The sequence below is a fragment of the Nicotiana attenuata genome, unplaced genomic scaffold (assembly GCF_001879085.1).
Source record: "Nicotiana attenuata strain UT unplaced genomic scaffold, NIATTr2, whole genome shotgun sequence".
NCBI classification, from domain to species: domain Eukaryota; kingdom Viridiplantae; phylum Streptophyta; class Magnoliopsida; order Solanales; family Solanaceae; genus Nicotiana; species Nicotiana attenuata.
This window is the reverse complement of record NW_017670682.1, coordinates 254,474-270,366: the sequence shown is the minus strand read 5'-3', so window position 1 is coordinate 270,366 and position 15,893 is coordinate 254,474. Positions and strand designations below refer to the sequence as shown.

At 40.5% G+C, this 15,893-nt stretch overlaps 1 protein-coding gene across 4 annotated transcripts; it reads right to left on the bottom strand.

The window, feature by feature from the left end:
- Nucleotides 1-4,175: 4,175 nt before the first annotated feature.
- On the bottom strand, nt 4,176-7,845 carry LOC109242252 (threonine synthase, chloroplastic). Of its 4 annotated transcripts, none has more exons than XM_019409107.1 (3): nt 6,169-7,845; nt 4,567-4,589; nt 4,176-4,467 (listed from the first exon to the last, which is right to left on the bottom strand). In XM_019409107.1, exon 1 carries the CDS (start codon nt 7,757-7,759, stop codon nt 6,191-6,193), a length of 1,569 nt encoding a protein of 522 aa, XP_019264652.1. In that variant the 5' UTR covers nt 7,760-7,845; the 3' UTR covers nt 4,176-4,467; nt 4,567-4,589; nt 6,169-6,190. The 4 variants fall into 4 exon arrangements, with proteins under 4 accessions (XP_019264652.1, XP_019264654.1, XP_019264651.1 ...); XM_019409109.1 differs by having other exon boundaries at nt 4,567-4,584; XM_019409106.1 differs by having other exon boundaries at nt 4,176-4,589.
- Nucleotides 7,846-15,893: the final 8,048 nt, after the last annotated feature.

The following is a 15,893-nucleotide window of genomic DNA, read 5'->3' as shown; positions in this document are numbered from 1 at the left end:
AATAAACTCGACTACTGACCCCAAACAAAACAACAATCCAAATCAATTAATCAAGAAACCAAACAGTCATGGAAGAGAAATTAACACTAGAAAAAGAAAAAAAAAAGAAAAAAAAATCGAGGAACTCACTGGTTTTAGGTCTTCAACTGGGCTGACCTCGAACTTTGATTTTCAATTAATGTTGCATGTCTATTTCGTCCGAAATAGACATATAACATTAATTTAAAATCAATCGAACCCTTGAAACTCCTAAGACAGGCTGAAACCTCGAACCCTAGATCTGAAATTCATGGGGTTTTACTTAGATTTGAAAGGTTTTGGTCTGGGTTTCGAGATGAGGAGGTCAAGGAGATTGTAGGGTATAAGTTTGGTCGGATTTGGAAGAGGTAGGGTTTTTGGCCGGAGTTTCAAATCAAGATTCGAAGGGTTTGGTTGTGATTTGAGGGAAAATGGCCACGGATATGAAAAGGGGAGAAGGAGAGGAGCATGGGGTGTAAATTTGGGGTGATTTGGAGCATCGCCGGCGGCGGAGGCGATTTCCGGCCGGCGGCTTACGGCGGAGGGCGATGGTCTCTGAGAAAGGGTTGTGGGGGGAGTGAGGGAGACGGACTTGGGGGGGGGGGGTAAAGTTTGGACAGTATTTATATCTAGGACACCCGAGTTCCGAGCCGTTAGATCACTTAGCATCGACGGCCCAGATCTAACGTTGACGAAACGACGTCGTCTCACTTAAAGGGGGGGGGGGGCAGGCCGGGTTGAGACGTGATTTTGGGCCTGGTCTGGGACGGGTATTTGCTCATTTGTTTGGGCTTGAAATTACTTGGCCCAGCTGAATCCCTTCTTCTTATTTTCTATTCTTTTCAAATTAACTCTTTCTTCTTCTTTTCTCTTTTTTTTAGTTTCTTTTAAGAATAAACTAAAAATAGACCTAAATTGATTTTTACTCAAATTATTTATTGCAAATTAATTACCATAGTTAAGAAATTAAAGAAAAACTACTAAAACCCAAATTGGAAAAAGGCGTAAAATGACTATTTTTTGTGATTTTCTTTTTATAAAAGCTTAATTACTAAACCATGCAAAAATAACTCCTAAATGCACATGCAACATATATTATTTGTATTTTTATGAATTAAAATGCACAAACAAACATGCAAACAATTATCATGACACGCTACAAAAATTCACAAAATTGCAACTAATGAAACGAAATTATTTTGTTTGAATATCTGGGAGTAATTCATATAGGGCAAAAATCACGTGCTCACACTGGGGAGTATCTCCTCTACGGTAGGGAAACTATCACCTTCCTCAGCTGCAATATCCTCGCCACCAGAAGGAGGGGCCACTGACAACGGAGTGGCATCGGAAACTTCATCGTGTGTACGGAAGGTTCGGGACATCATGGTAATAAAGGGTGTGCTAATAAACCTGAAATAAGGAACGGTGACTGAATGGGAAGATGGGAAGCAGAACCACAGGAACAGAGCTAAAGAATTGAGAAAGATGATCAAAGGAGGATAATGTATGCACAAGGAAGGAAATTGCGAAAAATTCCTGAAAAAACGAAACCCACACCTATTTATAGGTCTGGATGGCGCGAGAATCGAAGCAGAAGACTGCCAATGGCGCTAAAACCAAAGCGACAAGCATTCAGACGCTGTCTCGGGAAGATGCGTAATGATGACGCACGTGGGAGTGACATCACATCTTGTCTCTCGATCTTGGTTAACCCGGCGTACTCTAACAGCCAAATCCTCCCACAACGGAAACGAATGATGTCCATTTATCAAGGACGTGCAGGGCTACGACCTCAACACGCGGAGGGACTAACTGTATAGGTCCAAATTTAGTAACCACGGTAACGGATAAGCAGGACATAGGACGGGGTCGACCACGATACAGCGACTGACGGTCGTCCAAATAAATACCGACGACTAGAAGCGGGCAGCTGAGATAGAGTAGCAACGGTAACTTAAACTCAGAAATATACAGGAAGAATATTCCTTTGGATATTCTCCATGTTGTACTTTTTAGGATTTTTTGGGGAATGTCCCTTATAAATAGGAAGAGAGAAGGAACCAAAGGGAGGGCTGCCTTTTTAAAACACATTGTAAAGTGGAGAGAAGAATATACGAAAGAGTTGTCATATTCACTTTATTCAAGCACATGTTATTCAACCTTCATCCATAAATCTCAAAGATTCCACATTCATATCAACTGCATACCTTTTCACGTCGTCAGAGAAAAGAGGCACCCAATCACAATCATTGGGTGACAGTTCCTTTACACTATAACCATTATCGTTTCTTGCATTTATTATACATTGATATTACATATTTTGTCAATCTTAGTATATTGAACTCACTAATTAATGCTCTTAAACTCTTCTCACTATACAAGAGTTTCGTTCTATTTGATCTAGGATTTATTAAGCTCAACTGAGATTCACCCCATTATCCTGTTACTAATTAGTTTAGCATTTATTTGCTCAAACAATAATCCTACAAATGGGGTCTGGGGAGGGTAGGATGTACGCAGCCTTACCCCTATCCTGGAAGGGCAGAGAGACTGTTTCCGATAGACCCTCGGCTAAAGGTGATGTAATCTGAGACAACCGAAGTAGGAAAAAGATGGTAAATTTAGAAATGGTGGTACATTTATCGTTTGTACATTCGTCCCAAATCAGATAGTAAAACCTGAATAATAATTTGATGTTTGCATTCCTGCACACTTGCTGAACTTGTAAAGTGCATGAAAGTCAATACAACCAGTTAATTTGTTTTTTGTGCATTTTTTCCAAAATTAGATAGATATCAATATTCAATTCTTATTGCGCCTGGAAAAATGAAGAGCGCTGCATGAAAAGCCTGTCAATAAGACGTTAATACTGCACTGCAGCACTGAAGTAAAACCAGCTATAACAATCATTGAAATCAAAGATAAATTTTTGTTAGATGTCAAAGGAAGTACTACATATTCAAGATAATTATGTCAAACGTGCCGTTAGGCTGATTGTGTTTCCAAGAGATATCTTTGTGACTTGGACGGAAACTCTCTTAAGTTAGAAGCGGCTATGGCACAACCACGATTTCCTTCGGACCCCAATGTATTTGTGATCTTTGTTTGTTTTGGAGGGCAACCGTGATGTCCGGGCCAGCTTGCGTGCATCTAAACTAATTTTACAGGATATCTGCTACCTCCCACCAACGACAGGTACCGAGTAACTTTGTCGATGAAGGCTTGGACAGATGGGAAGAAACTAGCTAGTGTTTTTTGCTATTGCTGAAAATTGAACAAAAAATCCCCACGGTTCTCAACCCACTTAATTGACCACTAAACCACACCCTTGGGTTGAATATCTTTGTGGTCTTCAGCTAGCAATTGATATTTTTCTCAGTAGAGAGTTGACATCTGCATTTATGCTAAGCCAAATGGTCCCTTTACTTCGGTCCACAATAAGTGACCAATTTGCTTTGGGCACCCCCATTAAAGAAATACCAAATTCTAGACGAAAATAGTTAGTGTGACTAAACTGCCCTTCATCAAATGATGCACCATAGTTATACTCCCTCTGTTCCAATTTATGTGAACCTATTTCCTTTTTGGTCCGTCCCAAAAAGAATAACCCCTTTCTAAATTTGGTAACAATTTAGCTTAAACTTACAATTTTACCCTTAATGAGAAGCTTTTATAACCACACAAATATTCTGGGGCCCCTTTCGACTTGTTTAGGACCACAAATTCCAAAAGTCTTCATTTTTTTCTTAAACTTCGTGCCCAGTCAAACAGGTTCGCATATATTGAAACGGAAGGAGTAGTACTTACTTTTCTTCTCAAATGTGAGGAGTAAATGACTATTTAGGGATACGTACATAAGGGTAATTTTGGAAAAACAAATTGAATTTTTTCTTGATTATATAAATGGACACTTATTTTCGACCAAAATAAAAAAGCAAATTGGTCACTTATTGTGGACCGGAGGGAGTAATGTACAACAGCAACTTTCGAGGAGCTATCCCTAGATTTAAAAAAAAAAAAAAAAAAAAAAAACCTGAAATCTAAAAGCTCTGCTGCTCTTTTTGGTTATCCTTTATCCAAATGATGGCAAAGCAGCAATCATTTGACACTAAAGAGTAATTACACTTCCATTCTCAATGGCGATGCTTTGAAAAGCAAAATAACAGAAATATTTTACTCCAACAACTATTGGATTAGATATGTGTAGGAATGAAAGCAAACTAAAAAGCTACTTCAAGCTTCCAGCGTGAGCTGCAGATAATTAAGCCCCTCAATTCTTAAGCAACTGGAAGTCGAAGGATAAAAAATGCTGGGTCTATAGCTCGGCGCTAGAACATCAGGTACTTTACTCACACAAAAAGTCATGCTGGAATTTGAATGCTTACCCTTCACCTCATCTTCTTCTTTGTCAGCCTGCACTTTTAGTCTATACTCCAATTCGCAACCCTAAAATTTCATCAAGTACACATTCTTCATCCAAGCAATTGTAATTTGCAATATCCAGTAAAACTTGCAAACAAAGCATAGTGGTTAGACTGATCTTACCAAATAGTCCACCATCATCTGAACTGGATTAGAAGGGAAAGGAAAATAGGCCTCAATCATTCACGAGGATCGCTTCAGAACAAATTATGATAGAATGTAACAATGCATAAGAATAGCTGGCCTACTGCATAGTACCCCATGAATGTCAAATTGGTTTAGTTATATCATTTAACTTATGGAAAGCATCACCACTAGAAATACGGATTTCAGAGTAGATATTTCAAGATTGGATTTTGTCATATCCAATTTAACTTGGGGTCCAGTGTAATACTACTTAAGCAAGAAACAGATTAACCTTTTAAGTGTGTCAATCAATTAACTGTACCTAAATTTGCTATATGAATCTACTATATCAATTCTGCTAATTTAAGGTCCATTTCATTCAAATAATAAATAAATTGTCTTTTAATACAAATTAGGAGCTCCCTCAGAGTAGAGGAGCTGTAAATCTCATTTATTCCTACACGGTAAATCAAGTCTCTAACTAGAAAGAGAAGACACTTGACAAACATCATACTAAATATAGGTTTTTTTTAATAACCATGGTCTCGGGGCCAGCTTATGTAAACATTAACTAATTCCACGAGATACCTGCTACCTCCCACCAACAACAGGTGCGAGGTAACTCAGTCTACGCAGGCTTGAACATATGAGAAGAAATCAACTAAGCCTATTTAGATTCTTTATTTCCCATTTGACATGATCTAAGCTAAATCCACATTGATTTCGAGAAACGGTTACATACTTTGAGACAACATTAAATAAGTTATCTCAAGACAGATGAAGAAAAGATAAATGCAATCTAATCCAGATTTGCTGTTCAAAAAATCCTATTATTAGCTGACAATACAGTCCCACACTCACGACATTCAATACGTTACAGATCCTATTGAGTTTTGTGAATGATAATACCGGTGTCGGTTCAAGATTTCAGATTTTATGGTGTTACTAACTATTCCCAAACAAGTGCTTTCCGGGCATGGCAAGAATATACACGTAAAAGAGACAGGAAATATCAACCGGATAAGAGATCAGTTTCTACCAGCAGTATCCAAAGTGAATCCTCTTTAAGGTGGCAATATCTTATTCAGCATGGCAAATGACTTTTAAGAGAAACATGATTTCCTTGTGAGAGAAAGGTCTGCCTTTTATTATAAGCACTTAGTGATGGAAATACAAGAACTTCAAAAGACAAGTTATATCATCGGAGGGTTTTACATCTCCTGCTTTCCTGTTCTCTATACTGAACAATAGGTCTAAAAACACTTTGAAGGTACTGAAAAACAGTGCTTACTCAGTTTATATAATAGAAACGGTTTTTGATTACCTAAGATAGTCATTATAACATTATGGAAAAAACTGAGCTTTATTGCGATGCTCCAAAGCAATGCCAATGCTAAAATAACATTCAAATAGCAGACTATTCCACAAAAAAGAGTTCCATAAAATAACTTAAATTCATAGTAGTCCCAAAGGAAATTTAGAGCTTTTCTCCCCCCAACTCTGCCAACAAACAAATCACCATCAGGTCATTTCTACATGGCAACTTAATGACGACGAAGAACCAAATGCTGACAATAGAAGTACATAATACAAACTTACCCTGTTATAACTGAGAAAGAAATCAGTGCTTGGCATTTTTGCTCAACAAATATTTCTTGAGAACATCCATGACTGATCCAAAATCTGCCTTCACTTCCACAGGTGGGTTAGCAAACCGACATTCCATGTCCTTTATTTCCTTTGAGTGGTAATCAATCTTTGATTGAGTAAACTTCAATCCATGTGCTGTACTCACAACCACAGTCTTGTCATTTGGTCCTATAACTCCACTGTTTCTCAACTTGAACAGGGCAGTCAATGCCACACCAGTGTGCGGGCAAATGAACATCCCAGTCGAGTCTGCCTGAGCCATAGCATCCATCAACTCCTCCTCCGTTGCCTCCTCCACTATCCCGTTACAGTTCTTCAGGGCAAAAACAGCTCTATCTATAGACACTGGATCACCAATCTGTATAGCAGATGCAAATGTGGTGTTCGCCTTCACGGGTTGAAAGTCTTTCCAACCGGATTTATAATGCAAGTAAAGCGGATTAGCATTAGCTGCTTGAGCACACACAAGCCTAGGGATACGGTCAACTAGCCCCAACTCTTTGCACATCATAAAACCTTTATAGAAAGCATATATATTACCCAAGTTCCCTCCAGGTACTATCACCCAATCGGGTACTTGCCAATCAAATTGCTGCAAAATCTCAATTGCTGCAGTCTTTTGCCCTTCTAACCTCAAACTATTCAACGAATTCGCCAAGTAAATAGGCAACTCTGCAGTGACTTCGCGAATCAACTGCATACAACCATCAAAATCAGTGTCAATACTCAACACAAAAGCTCCGTTAGCTATTGGTTGTACCAGCTGCGCCATAGATATCTTATTTGCTGGTAAAAACACAATCGATGGAATCCCCGCAGATGCACAGTAAGCTGACAATGCAGCTGACGTGTCACCAGTGGAAGCACAGCCCACACCTACAACCGGTTTATGCATTTTCCTTAACCGGTTCACTTGACTCACCAAAACGGTCATACCTAAATCCTTAAAACTACCTGTATGGCTAATTCCACAGTGTTTTACCCATAAATCACTCATGGCTAGAAACTGTTTGCCAAAACGCTCAGCCCAAAACAGATTAGAGTTACCTTCAAAAGCACTAACAATATCGTCACTATCAATTTCAGGTAGGACCCATTCCTTTTTAGACCAAACACCTGAACCGTAAGGCCACGTGGTCTTACCGACACGTGAATCAAAAAGTGACCGCCAATACTGGCCATCAAATTTCTTTAGAGCGTCCATATCATGCTGAACATCAAGTAAGCCACCGGAGCGGCTCCGGTATATAATTTCATCGAGAGAATACCATTCGTCGGAGCTGGGATCGGCATTGAAAGGAACGTACCTAGCGGAGAAATTGTGGGAGGAGCTGGGGCGGCGTGCCGCCTCTTCGCGGATGTTCTCGTCGGCGGGGCGGCGATGCTTTTGGGGAGGGATAATTGCATCGTTCGTAGAGGCGGTGGCTTTGATTGGATTGATGAAGTGAATACTGTGATTAGATTTGGAAGGGGATTGGTGATGGAGTTGGGGACAAGGAGGGGAGAGGAAAGAAGATCTGAGCATGAAAGAAGCCGTCATTATTGAGTTGAAAAAAGCTTAAGCTGCGGCAAGGGAGAGGCGGGGGCGGGGTTTTGTCATATTTACGGGGTCCGTATACTTCTGGTCAATGTCAGCCCTTAACAGACCTGTTCGAGATCATGCCACGTGTCTCAAAGTCCGATCCAGCGGCTAGATATTTTTTCACATTTATTAACAAAAAGGGGGAACAAATCCAGCGTCGCCTTGCTTCCTAAATCTTCAGACTTCAGGTGGCAAGTGGCTAATTCTTTAGAGTTTTTTTTATAAAAAAGTCGTTGGAAATGAATATAATTTGCACAACTTTACCATGGTTGTTTGTCTTAAAGTAGAAGAAAATTTTAAGCTCTGTATAAAATTTCTTATTACTTGAATAGCATTTCCCGTTTACTACAATTTTCATGTAGTAAATATATCGTATAATTTTCAACATTAGACACCGCACAAGTTATTCACAATTTATCACAACATCAAATGTTCATCAGTCAAATAGCTCAATCACATATCAATAATACGAATAAATCTACAAAAGTTCATAATCTATAATCATATCTTGTTGCATTATCTTTTCCAACGTTTCGTAATAGAATCTTCTTCAAAAATTCTTTTACTAGAATATTTTCCATGAGAGAAAGGAGAAGAAATTGTGGAAGGATATGTGGCGGTGCACCTTTTCACGTATTCTCAATTAGCTTGTAAGCAAATCCTTTGATATCTTAGTTTTATGATCAATCGTTTACGCACCAAACCTTTTACTCACCTTTAAAAGCAGATGGAGATATAAGTTCTCGACTTCTCCATACTCGATACTAATGAAGTATTTGGAATATGATTTTTTGAAACTTAATAATATACACTACTTTACTATGTTTCTTTGATTATTTTATTTTTGTTATCTTGGCATAGAGAAGTAGATATTTGTAGTTTGCTTTGCTTAAAAGAAGATCACGGAAGAAGCACATGCTAAAAATAATTGTGGCTGGACCTCGATAGCAACATTGGATTTCCAGACAGAATCACAGAAATCAACTCAGTGGGTGGTTCCTTACAAAACTTGAAAGCCTATCAAGTGGTAGAACAAGAAATTTTTCCTTTTCTCCAATAGTATTCTCTGAACTTTATTCTCTTACTTGGTCAAGCGATTGTAATGTAATTGCGTGGGAAGGTCGTTAAGTGAGAAGACTGTGTTTCTATTAGGGCGGCCAAGTCGAGGTTGACTGAAGACTGACAACGAGCATTCGCTGAGCAAGCCGTTGAAGCCGAGGTCGAGTAGTGAAGAGTAGAACATCCCCTATAAATAGAAAAGGAGAGAGAGGAAAGAGGTGCGGTGAGATTGATTCTGAGAAAATCTATTGTAAGAAGTTGACTTTTGAAAAAAAAAAATACAAAGTTTACCTTTCCACTCTGATAGAATTTAAGGGTCCACCAAACTCTATAGAGAACCAGGTTCTCCATCAGGCTCAACAGAACACACGCACACTGCAGTAAGTAAATGACACAAAGAAATTTTATGTGAAAAATTCCCAGCTCAACGGGATTAAAAACCACGACCTACCCTTGTAGGATTTCAACTTCACTACTGAGCAATCTTTAGATTACAACCGATTGTAACCTAGGAATTAACCTCTTAATCCCTCACTAACCTGTAACTATACTATTACAAGCCACTTTGTAATAACTCTATTACAAAAACTTAATCACTCACTAACTTGTAACAACACTATTACAAGCCACTTTGTAATAACTCTATTACAAAGACTTCACAACTCGACTAACTCTAGCCAAGACACAAACACAAGGGTTTATGATTTACAAATGGTTTCCTACACAGTGCTTCTAACTAAGCTAAGTAGGAATTACAAGTAAGAACTTCAACAAAGATACAACACAACTAAGGACATATAATAACTCAATATAGGGAACTGGTCCGTTGCTATGTTGTTCTTTGTTCTTGATGCCCTTGAGAATCACTTGCAAGATGGACACACACTTGAGAGAATGCTTGATTAGTTCTTGAATGTGCAAGTGATTTCTTTTACCTTTGCTTGATGTTAATATCTCATTTGTGATATCACTTGGATGATGCAAGCATGTTAGGTGAATGGCATTCCCCATAAAGTTAACTGCTGCACTATTTTCGCATTGTAGCATGTACATGCAGCGACATTACAGTTGGGGGAGTTGACTTGTACAGTCACCTCGGGAACTGGCAGGGACCTGTTCTGTCACGATCCAAAACCACTAAGAGTCGTGATGGCGCCGGACTCCACTGTCAGGCAAGCCAACAACAAATAACTAGTAACTTCCCGTTTAAATATTTTTTGAAATCACTTCTTTTATGCGTTTAAACAATACGTGATGAATTCCACTAAATAAATGATGAAATATTTAACAATTTTACATTTCTGAATAAACCCATAGACATCCCCAGAACCCGGTGTCACAAGTGCATGAGCTATTTCTAAGAAACAATACAATACAACATCCGTCCGGAATACAAATGGACAGAAAGTAAATACAATATTCTGGAAGGGACTATACTAGCTGCGGGCCGCCTCGAGTAATGCAACTCACCTAGTCCCAGTATCATCCGTGCTGCTACGCCCAGTAGGCCACTAGTAGTACAAGTGCCTGTGTAACAAAAATGCACAGAAGTGTAGTATGAGTACATAAACAATGTGTACTCAGTAAGTATCCCGCCTAATCTCGAAGAAGTAGAGACGAGATGGCAACTTCAACACTTACTAAAGGTCCAGTAATAATATTATTAATGTGATGACCCACAGATCCATTAAGAACAACGGTAAAATTCAAATGAGTCACTAAACAGGTGAAAATTCCTTTTTAATTAAAATCTCCAGATTCATAATCCCTTAATTGACAATTATCTCAAGTCGAGGAAAGCAGGTATTAGTATCAACAACTTTCATAGCAAGCAATACAAGCATGCGCAACTCATGCCGAAGACGTACAGCCCGTCCAACAATATTTAAACTGTGCATTGTCGAGGGTCGAACGGCACGAACCATAGATGCATCTATTACCCCGCTCGCGAACCATACATGTGACACGGTCAAATTTAATTAAGCAATCATCCTGCTCGCGAACCTTACATGCGACGCAGGTACACATAGAAATACATGCTCAAACAACAGATTTAGAATTATCGAGGAAAATTTGTCCAAATAAAAGCCAATTCTCTTTTTAACGATTTCAGAAAAAGAATTTTAATCCTTTTAGAAATTCATTTACCAGTTCGACAGGATTAAGCATTTCAACTGTAACCAACATTACAATTATTCCAAGTACAACATGCGTTTGGGTCCTAGACTACCAGGACAATAACATAATAGTAGCTACGCACGGACTCTCGTCACCTCGTGCGTACGTAGCCCCCACAAATAGGAGCACATAACCAATTAACTCACCTATGGGGACAATTCCCTCTTACAAGGTTAGAAAGGAGACTCACCTCGCTCCGAAGATCCATAACCGGCATTCCACGCCCTTCCGAAGACTTGAATCGATGCTAAATACTCCCAAAACTAGCCAATGATTATGCAAATTCATTAATATACAATAAACTGCTCATATTAATCCAATTTATAACAATTCCAAACCACGATCGAAAGGTTGACAAAAACGTCCTCGGGCCCACGTGCCCGGATTTCCAAAATTTTCGAAGAATAAGTTTACCCATAGCCTCAGGAACTCAAATATATAATTTCCTCTTAATTCCATACCCAAAATCGTGGTCAAATTCTAAGAATATGAATTTCTAGGTCTTTCTACCAAAACCCCAAATTTCTACCAATTTACATGCCAAAAATCTATACATAATCGATGTATTTAACTTAAGATGGATGGGATTAGCTTACCTTATCGTTGATGATGAAAAATCCCACTTGAAGCTCTCCCAAAAATCGCCCAAGCCAAGAAAATATGAGAGCAATGGCCGAAACCCGATTTTTAAAACACCCCTTCTGCCTCCACCACTTTCCGCACCTGCGGTCCTATGACCGCTTCTGCGGTTCCGCAGGTGCGGGCCAACCTTCTGCTTCTGCAGTTATGCTCACCAGGCCTCCCTTCTGCTTCTGCACCTCGTCCACCGCAGGTGCGGTCCCGCATCTGAGGCCCCACGACCGCATATGCGGTCTCTTCACTCCTGACCCCATAACCGCATCTGCGCCGCCCTAGCCACTTCTACGGCTCCGCACCTGCGGCTAAGCCCTCGCAGGTGCGGTCATACCAGATACCAGCAACTTCAGCCTTTTCCAAAATCCCATTTTCGATCCGTTAACCACCCGGAATCCACCCGAGGCCCCCGGGACCCCAACCGATCATGCCTACCAGTCCCAAAATACATTACAGACTTGCTCGAGGCCTCAAATCACATCAAACAACGCTAAAACAACGAATTGACCTCTAGTCCAAGCTTTATGAACTTTAGAACTTCAAACTTCTACTCTCGATGTTTAAACCTATCAAATCACGTCCGATTGACCCCAAATTTTGCACACAAGTCATATTTGGCATTACGGGCCTACTCCAACCTCCGGAATTGGATTCCGACCCCTATATCAAAAAGTCCACTTCCGGTCAAACTTCTCAAAACCTTCAAATTTCTGTCTTTAGCCAAATGACTCCAAAATGACCTACGGACCTCCGAATTCACTTCCGATCGCGCTCCCAACTCCAGAACCACCATACGGAGCTACTCCCAGACTCGGAATCCCAAACGGATATCGATACCACTGAAATGCTCTTCAACCCAAACTTATGAAATTTCTTCCAAAATGCTAACTTCCACAATAGGCGCCAAAACGCTCCCGGGTTATCCAAACCCGATTCGGGCATATGCCCAAGTCCGAAATCGTCATACAAACTTGCTGGAACCTTCAAACCCTGATTCTGAGGTCGTTTACTCAAAGTTCCGATCTTAGCTAATTCTTTCAACTTAAGGCTTCTGAAATGAGAATTTTCTTCCCAAATCAACTCCGAACTTCCCGAAATTCAATTCCGACCACGCATACAAGTCATAATACCTGAAATGAAGCTGCTCATGGCCTTAAGCTGCTGAACGGCGCGCTAGAGCTCAAAACGACCGGTCGGGTCGTTACATTCTCTCCCACTTAAACATGCGTTCGTCCTCGAACATGCTAAGAACTGTGCTGGGGTTGTCCGAAATTACTGTTTAACGCCTCGAGTACCTACCCGTGCTACCACGACTCAGCTGGGCACCCTAGCCCGATCGATTTGAAGATATCCTTGTTCACTTAAGCAAATAAGCCTTAGAGCCCAATTCCAACATCCGGAATTCTCTACCAAGCATGTTCCAACATACGCTCACCGTATCAATAACTACACGCAGCACCAAAACATGACTGCATACCTTAGCTGAATTCACAACTTGCACCATTTTACTCATAGGGCCAAAATAACATTCTCTGATCAAATTAATCGAAATTTCACGAATCTGATGCTCTCATTGCACCTCATGACCTACATAGGTCTTGCGCTAATTCTTACAATACCGCCATGACGGAAGAGATGTGTAGAAATTCATAACCGACTGCCGAATCAACAAATCGTTGGGTCTATACTCCTGACAAGAACCATCACCTCATTCTGAACCAAATAATGGTCTTAGCTCCTTAATATACTTCATATAGTCAGATTGCACTGATCCTAAATCCAATGATCTCGTCTCACCCAGTACGAACTGCTCAGGCAATAAGCCACCCCGAACATAATCAAAAGTCTCATATGATGCCACAATGTGCCAATAGGCTACCAATTCGAACGCAATACAATGAAAACGAACTCTGAAAAGGAAATCCAATTACCCCGCTCGCGAATCATACATGCGACACGGTCAACATAATTGAATTGACACCCCGCTCGCGAATCATACATGCGACGCAGGCACACAGCTGATATGAGTCTTCCTTAGAAAAATAGGAGACAAAACACATAAAAATAGATATAGGGAACTGTACTCAACATCATACTGTTGCGGCGCGCAACCTGCTCCAAACAACATACCCATGGCGGCGTGCCACCCGATCCACCCATAAAATTCACATAATGAGGTACACACCGAGCTAGATTGCTCATTACAACAAGATACCGAATATTGGTCACAAGCACGCTAAGTACATAATACCATCCCCGGGGAGACATATAGCGCTATAAGCTACAAACTCTAGCACAACTGAGGTGCGATATACGATCTGAATCTCAAGAGCCATTTTGCTCAAATAACATCATCACTACGCGGAACCTCAACACATAAGCAATTCACCAAGCCGTCTCACAACTTGCACGGCGCAATACATCATTACATGAAATACACCCTGACTACTCTCCCATAAGAAGCGCATTACTGAAATGAACACATCTGGCATGATATAGAGCCCATATTCACATTTAAATCCATCCACAGACCTCAAGTTGATTCTGATCGTACTGAATCAGGCCAATAACCTTTCAAAGGTTTATAACAACTCCCCTTTCTCTCATAACACATACGAACAACCATCATAACCGGAGTAATCATCCACAGTCCACAACTCAATAAATCAAGTGCCCTCTAGGCATCAATTCCCAAATCAACGATATCACCACAATCTTCATACTTGGTTTAACTCTTCAACCAATCAAGTGACTACATTCCACACTTATACAACCTTCTTGTGGGGCACGTTCCCACAACCTTCCGTAACAGATAACAGGTCTGTACATCCAAACCACCGGACGCACTAACGCTAAAAAGCGATCAAGAATCCCTAACCAGGATGCAAAGCCTTTTTCACAAAACACCGACCTCAAGTGACGCTGAAGGCAATGCCAACTTACTTTAAACATCAAAATTACTTTCCTGCTCATCCGAGCTCGCGTCATCCTTGTTAACACTGAACTGCAACCTTGATCCTTACTTCAAATCCCATACCGCTTACTGCACCCAACATGCCAATATTCAATAGGACACAATTTCCATCATAACTCCGGAACCACTAATAGGTTGACGCTTCATCATATAAAACCTTTCACTTAACTCATTTCAGGAGAACCATCGCCACACACAGGTGAATTCTCCTAACCGCAGAATATGCCAATCTCCGAGTAGTGGTCTAACCCACCATAACCCTTCTGGGATCCGCCTACACATAACAGGCCATAACAGTGGAATACCTCTGAATAACATCAATTACTACGGTCGACAAGCCTCACACGTGCCGTCACAAATCACTTGCATAACTTGATCACGTTGAATGAATTGATCTCTACCACCAATATGCCAATTCAACGATGGCTAACCGATCTATCCTCTTCCAAATTAATTCTCGATTGCCTTAGAAATAATAATAACTCTATTCAACACATAACACACTTCATCTGCACTCATCCCGAGTGACCTTGAATCACGAGACCATGCTGTCTCAAATCCCACAAACCATTTCATACCTCCCAAAAGTTACACTGCAAGTCAACCCATCATAGAACATTATGTGCCTCTCCTCATAAGCTACTACAAAGCTTGATTCTTAACCGTACTTATGTGCTTGAAATCATTAGGCACCATGCTTTACCCCTTCGAATTCACTAGGACCGTTGCTGAGAGCCACCCGCTCTGACTAGGTCCCGAATATAACCAACTCTGTGGCTCCACTGGCATATGAACACCCATCTCAATGAAGCACTCAACGGAATCCCTTCCCTTGAAACCCGCATCTATACAAGGCATATCTTGAATCCTTCCCCAAGTTGAACATGAGCCAATAAGGCCAACCATAGCACACCTTTAACAATTCCTTTGCTCAATTTACCACTTATGTTCTTTTCCTGTAGCTGGAATAGCTCATCAATGTGCCAATAACCCGAAACCTCGCAAGTAGATAACCATACAACCCAATCGTAGGCGGTGGGACTCTCCCACTTAGCTTGAAGCCATATTACATAACTCTGAAATTCACTAGGATTCCCTATCTCTTATTGACATGACCGTGCGCAGTCGACCGCAAAATTCCTCGGAATCTTTCTATAAGACCCCCCCTCTTTATACTCTGATTCATCAACCACATTCGCACGACCGATCCCTTTGCGGTATCACCAATAGAATACTTTGCAGAAGCTT

What these genes read in the sequence shown, in the direction of transcription:
- LOC109242252 (XM_019409106.1), bottom strand. Translation starts at nt 7,759, where the DNA reads ATGACGGCTTCTTTCATGCTCAGATCTTCTTTCCTCTCCCCTCCTTGT.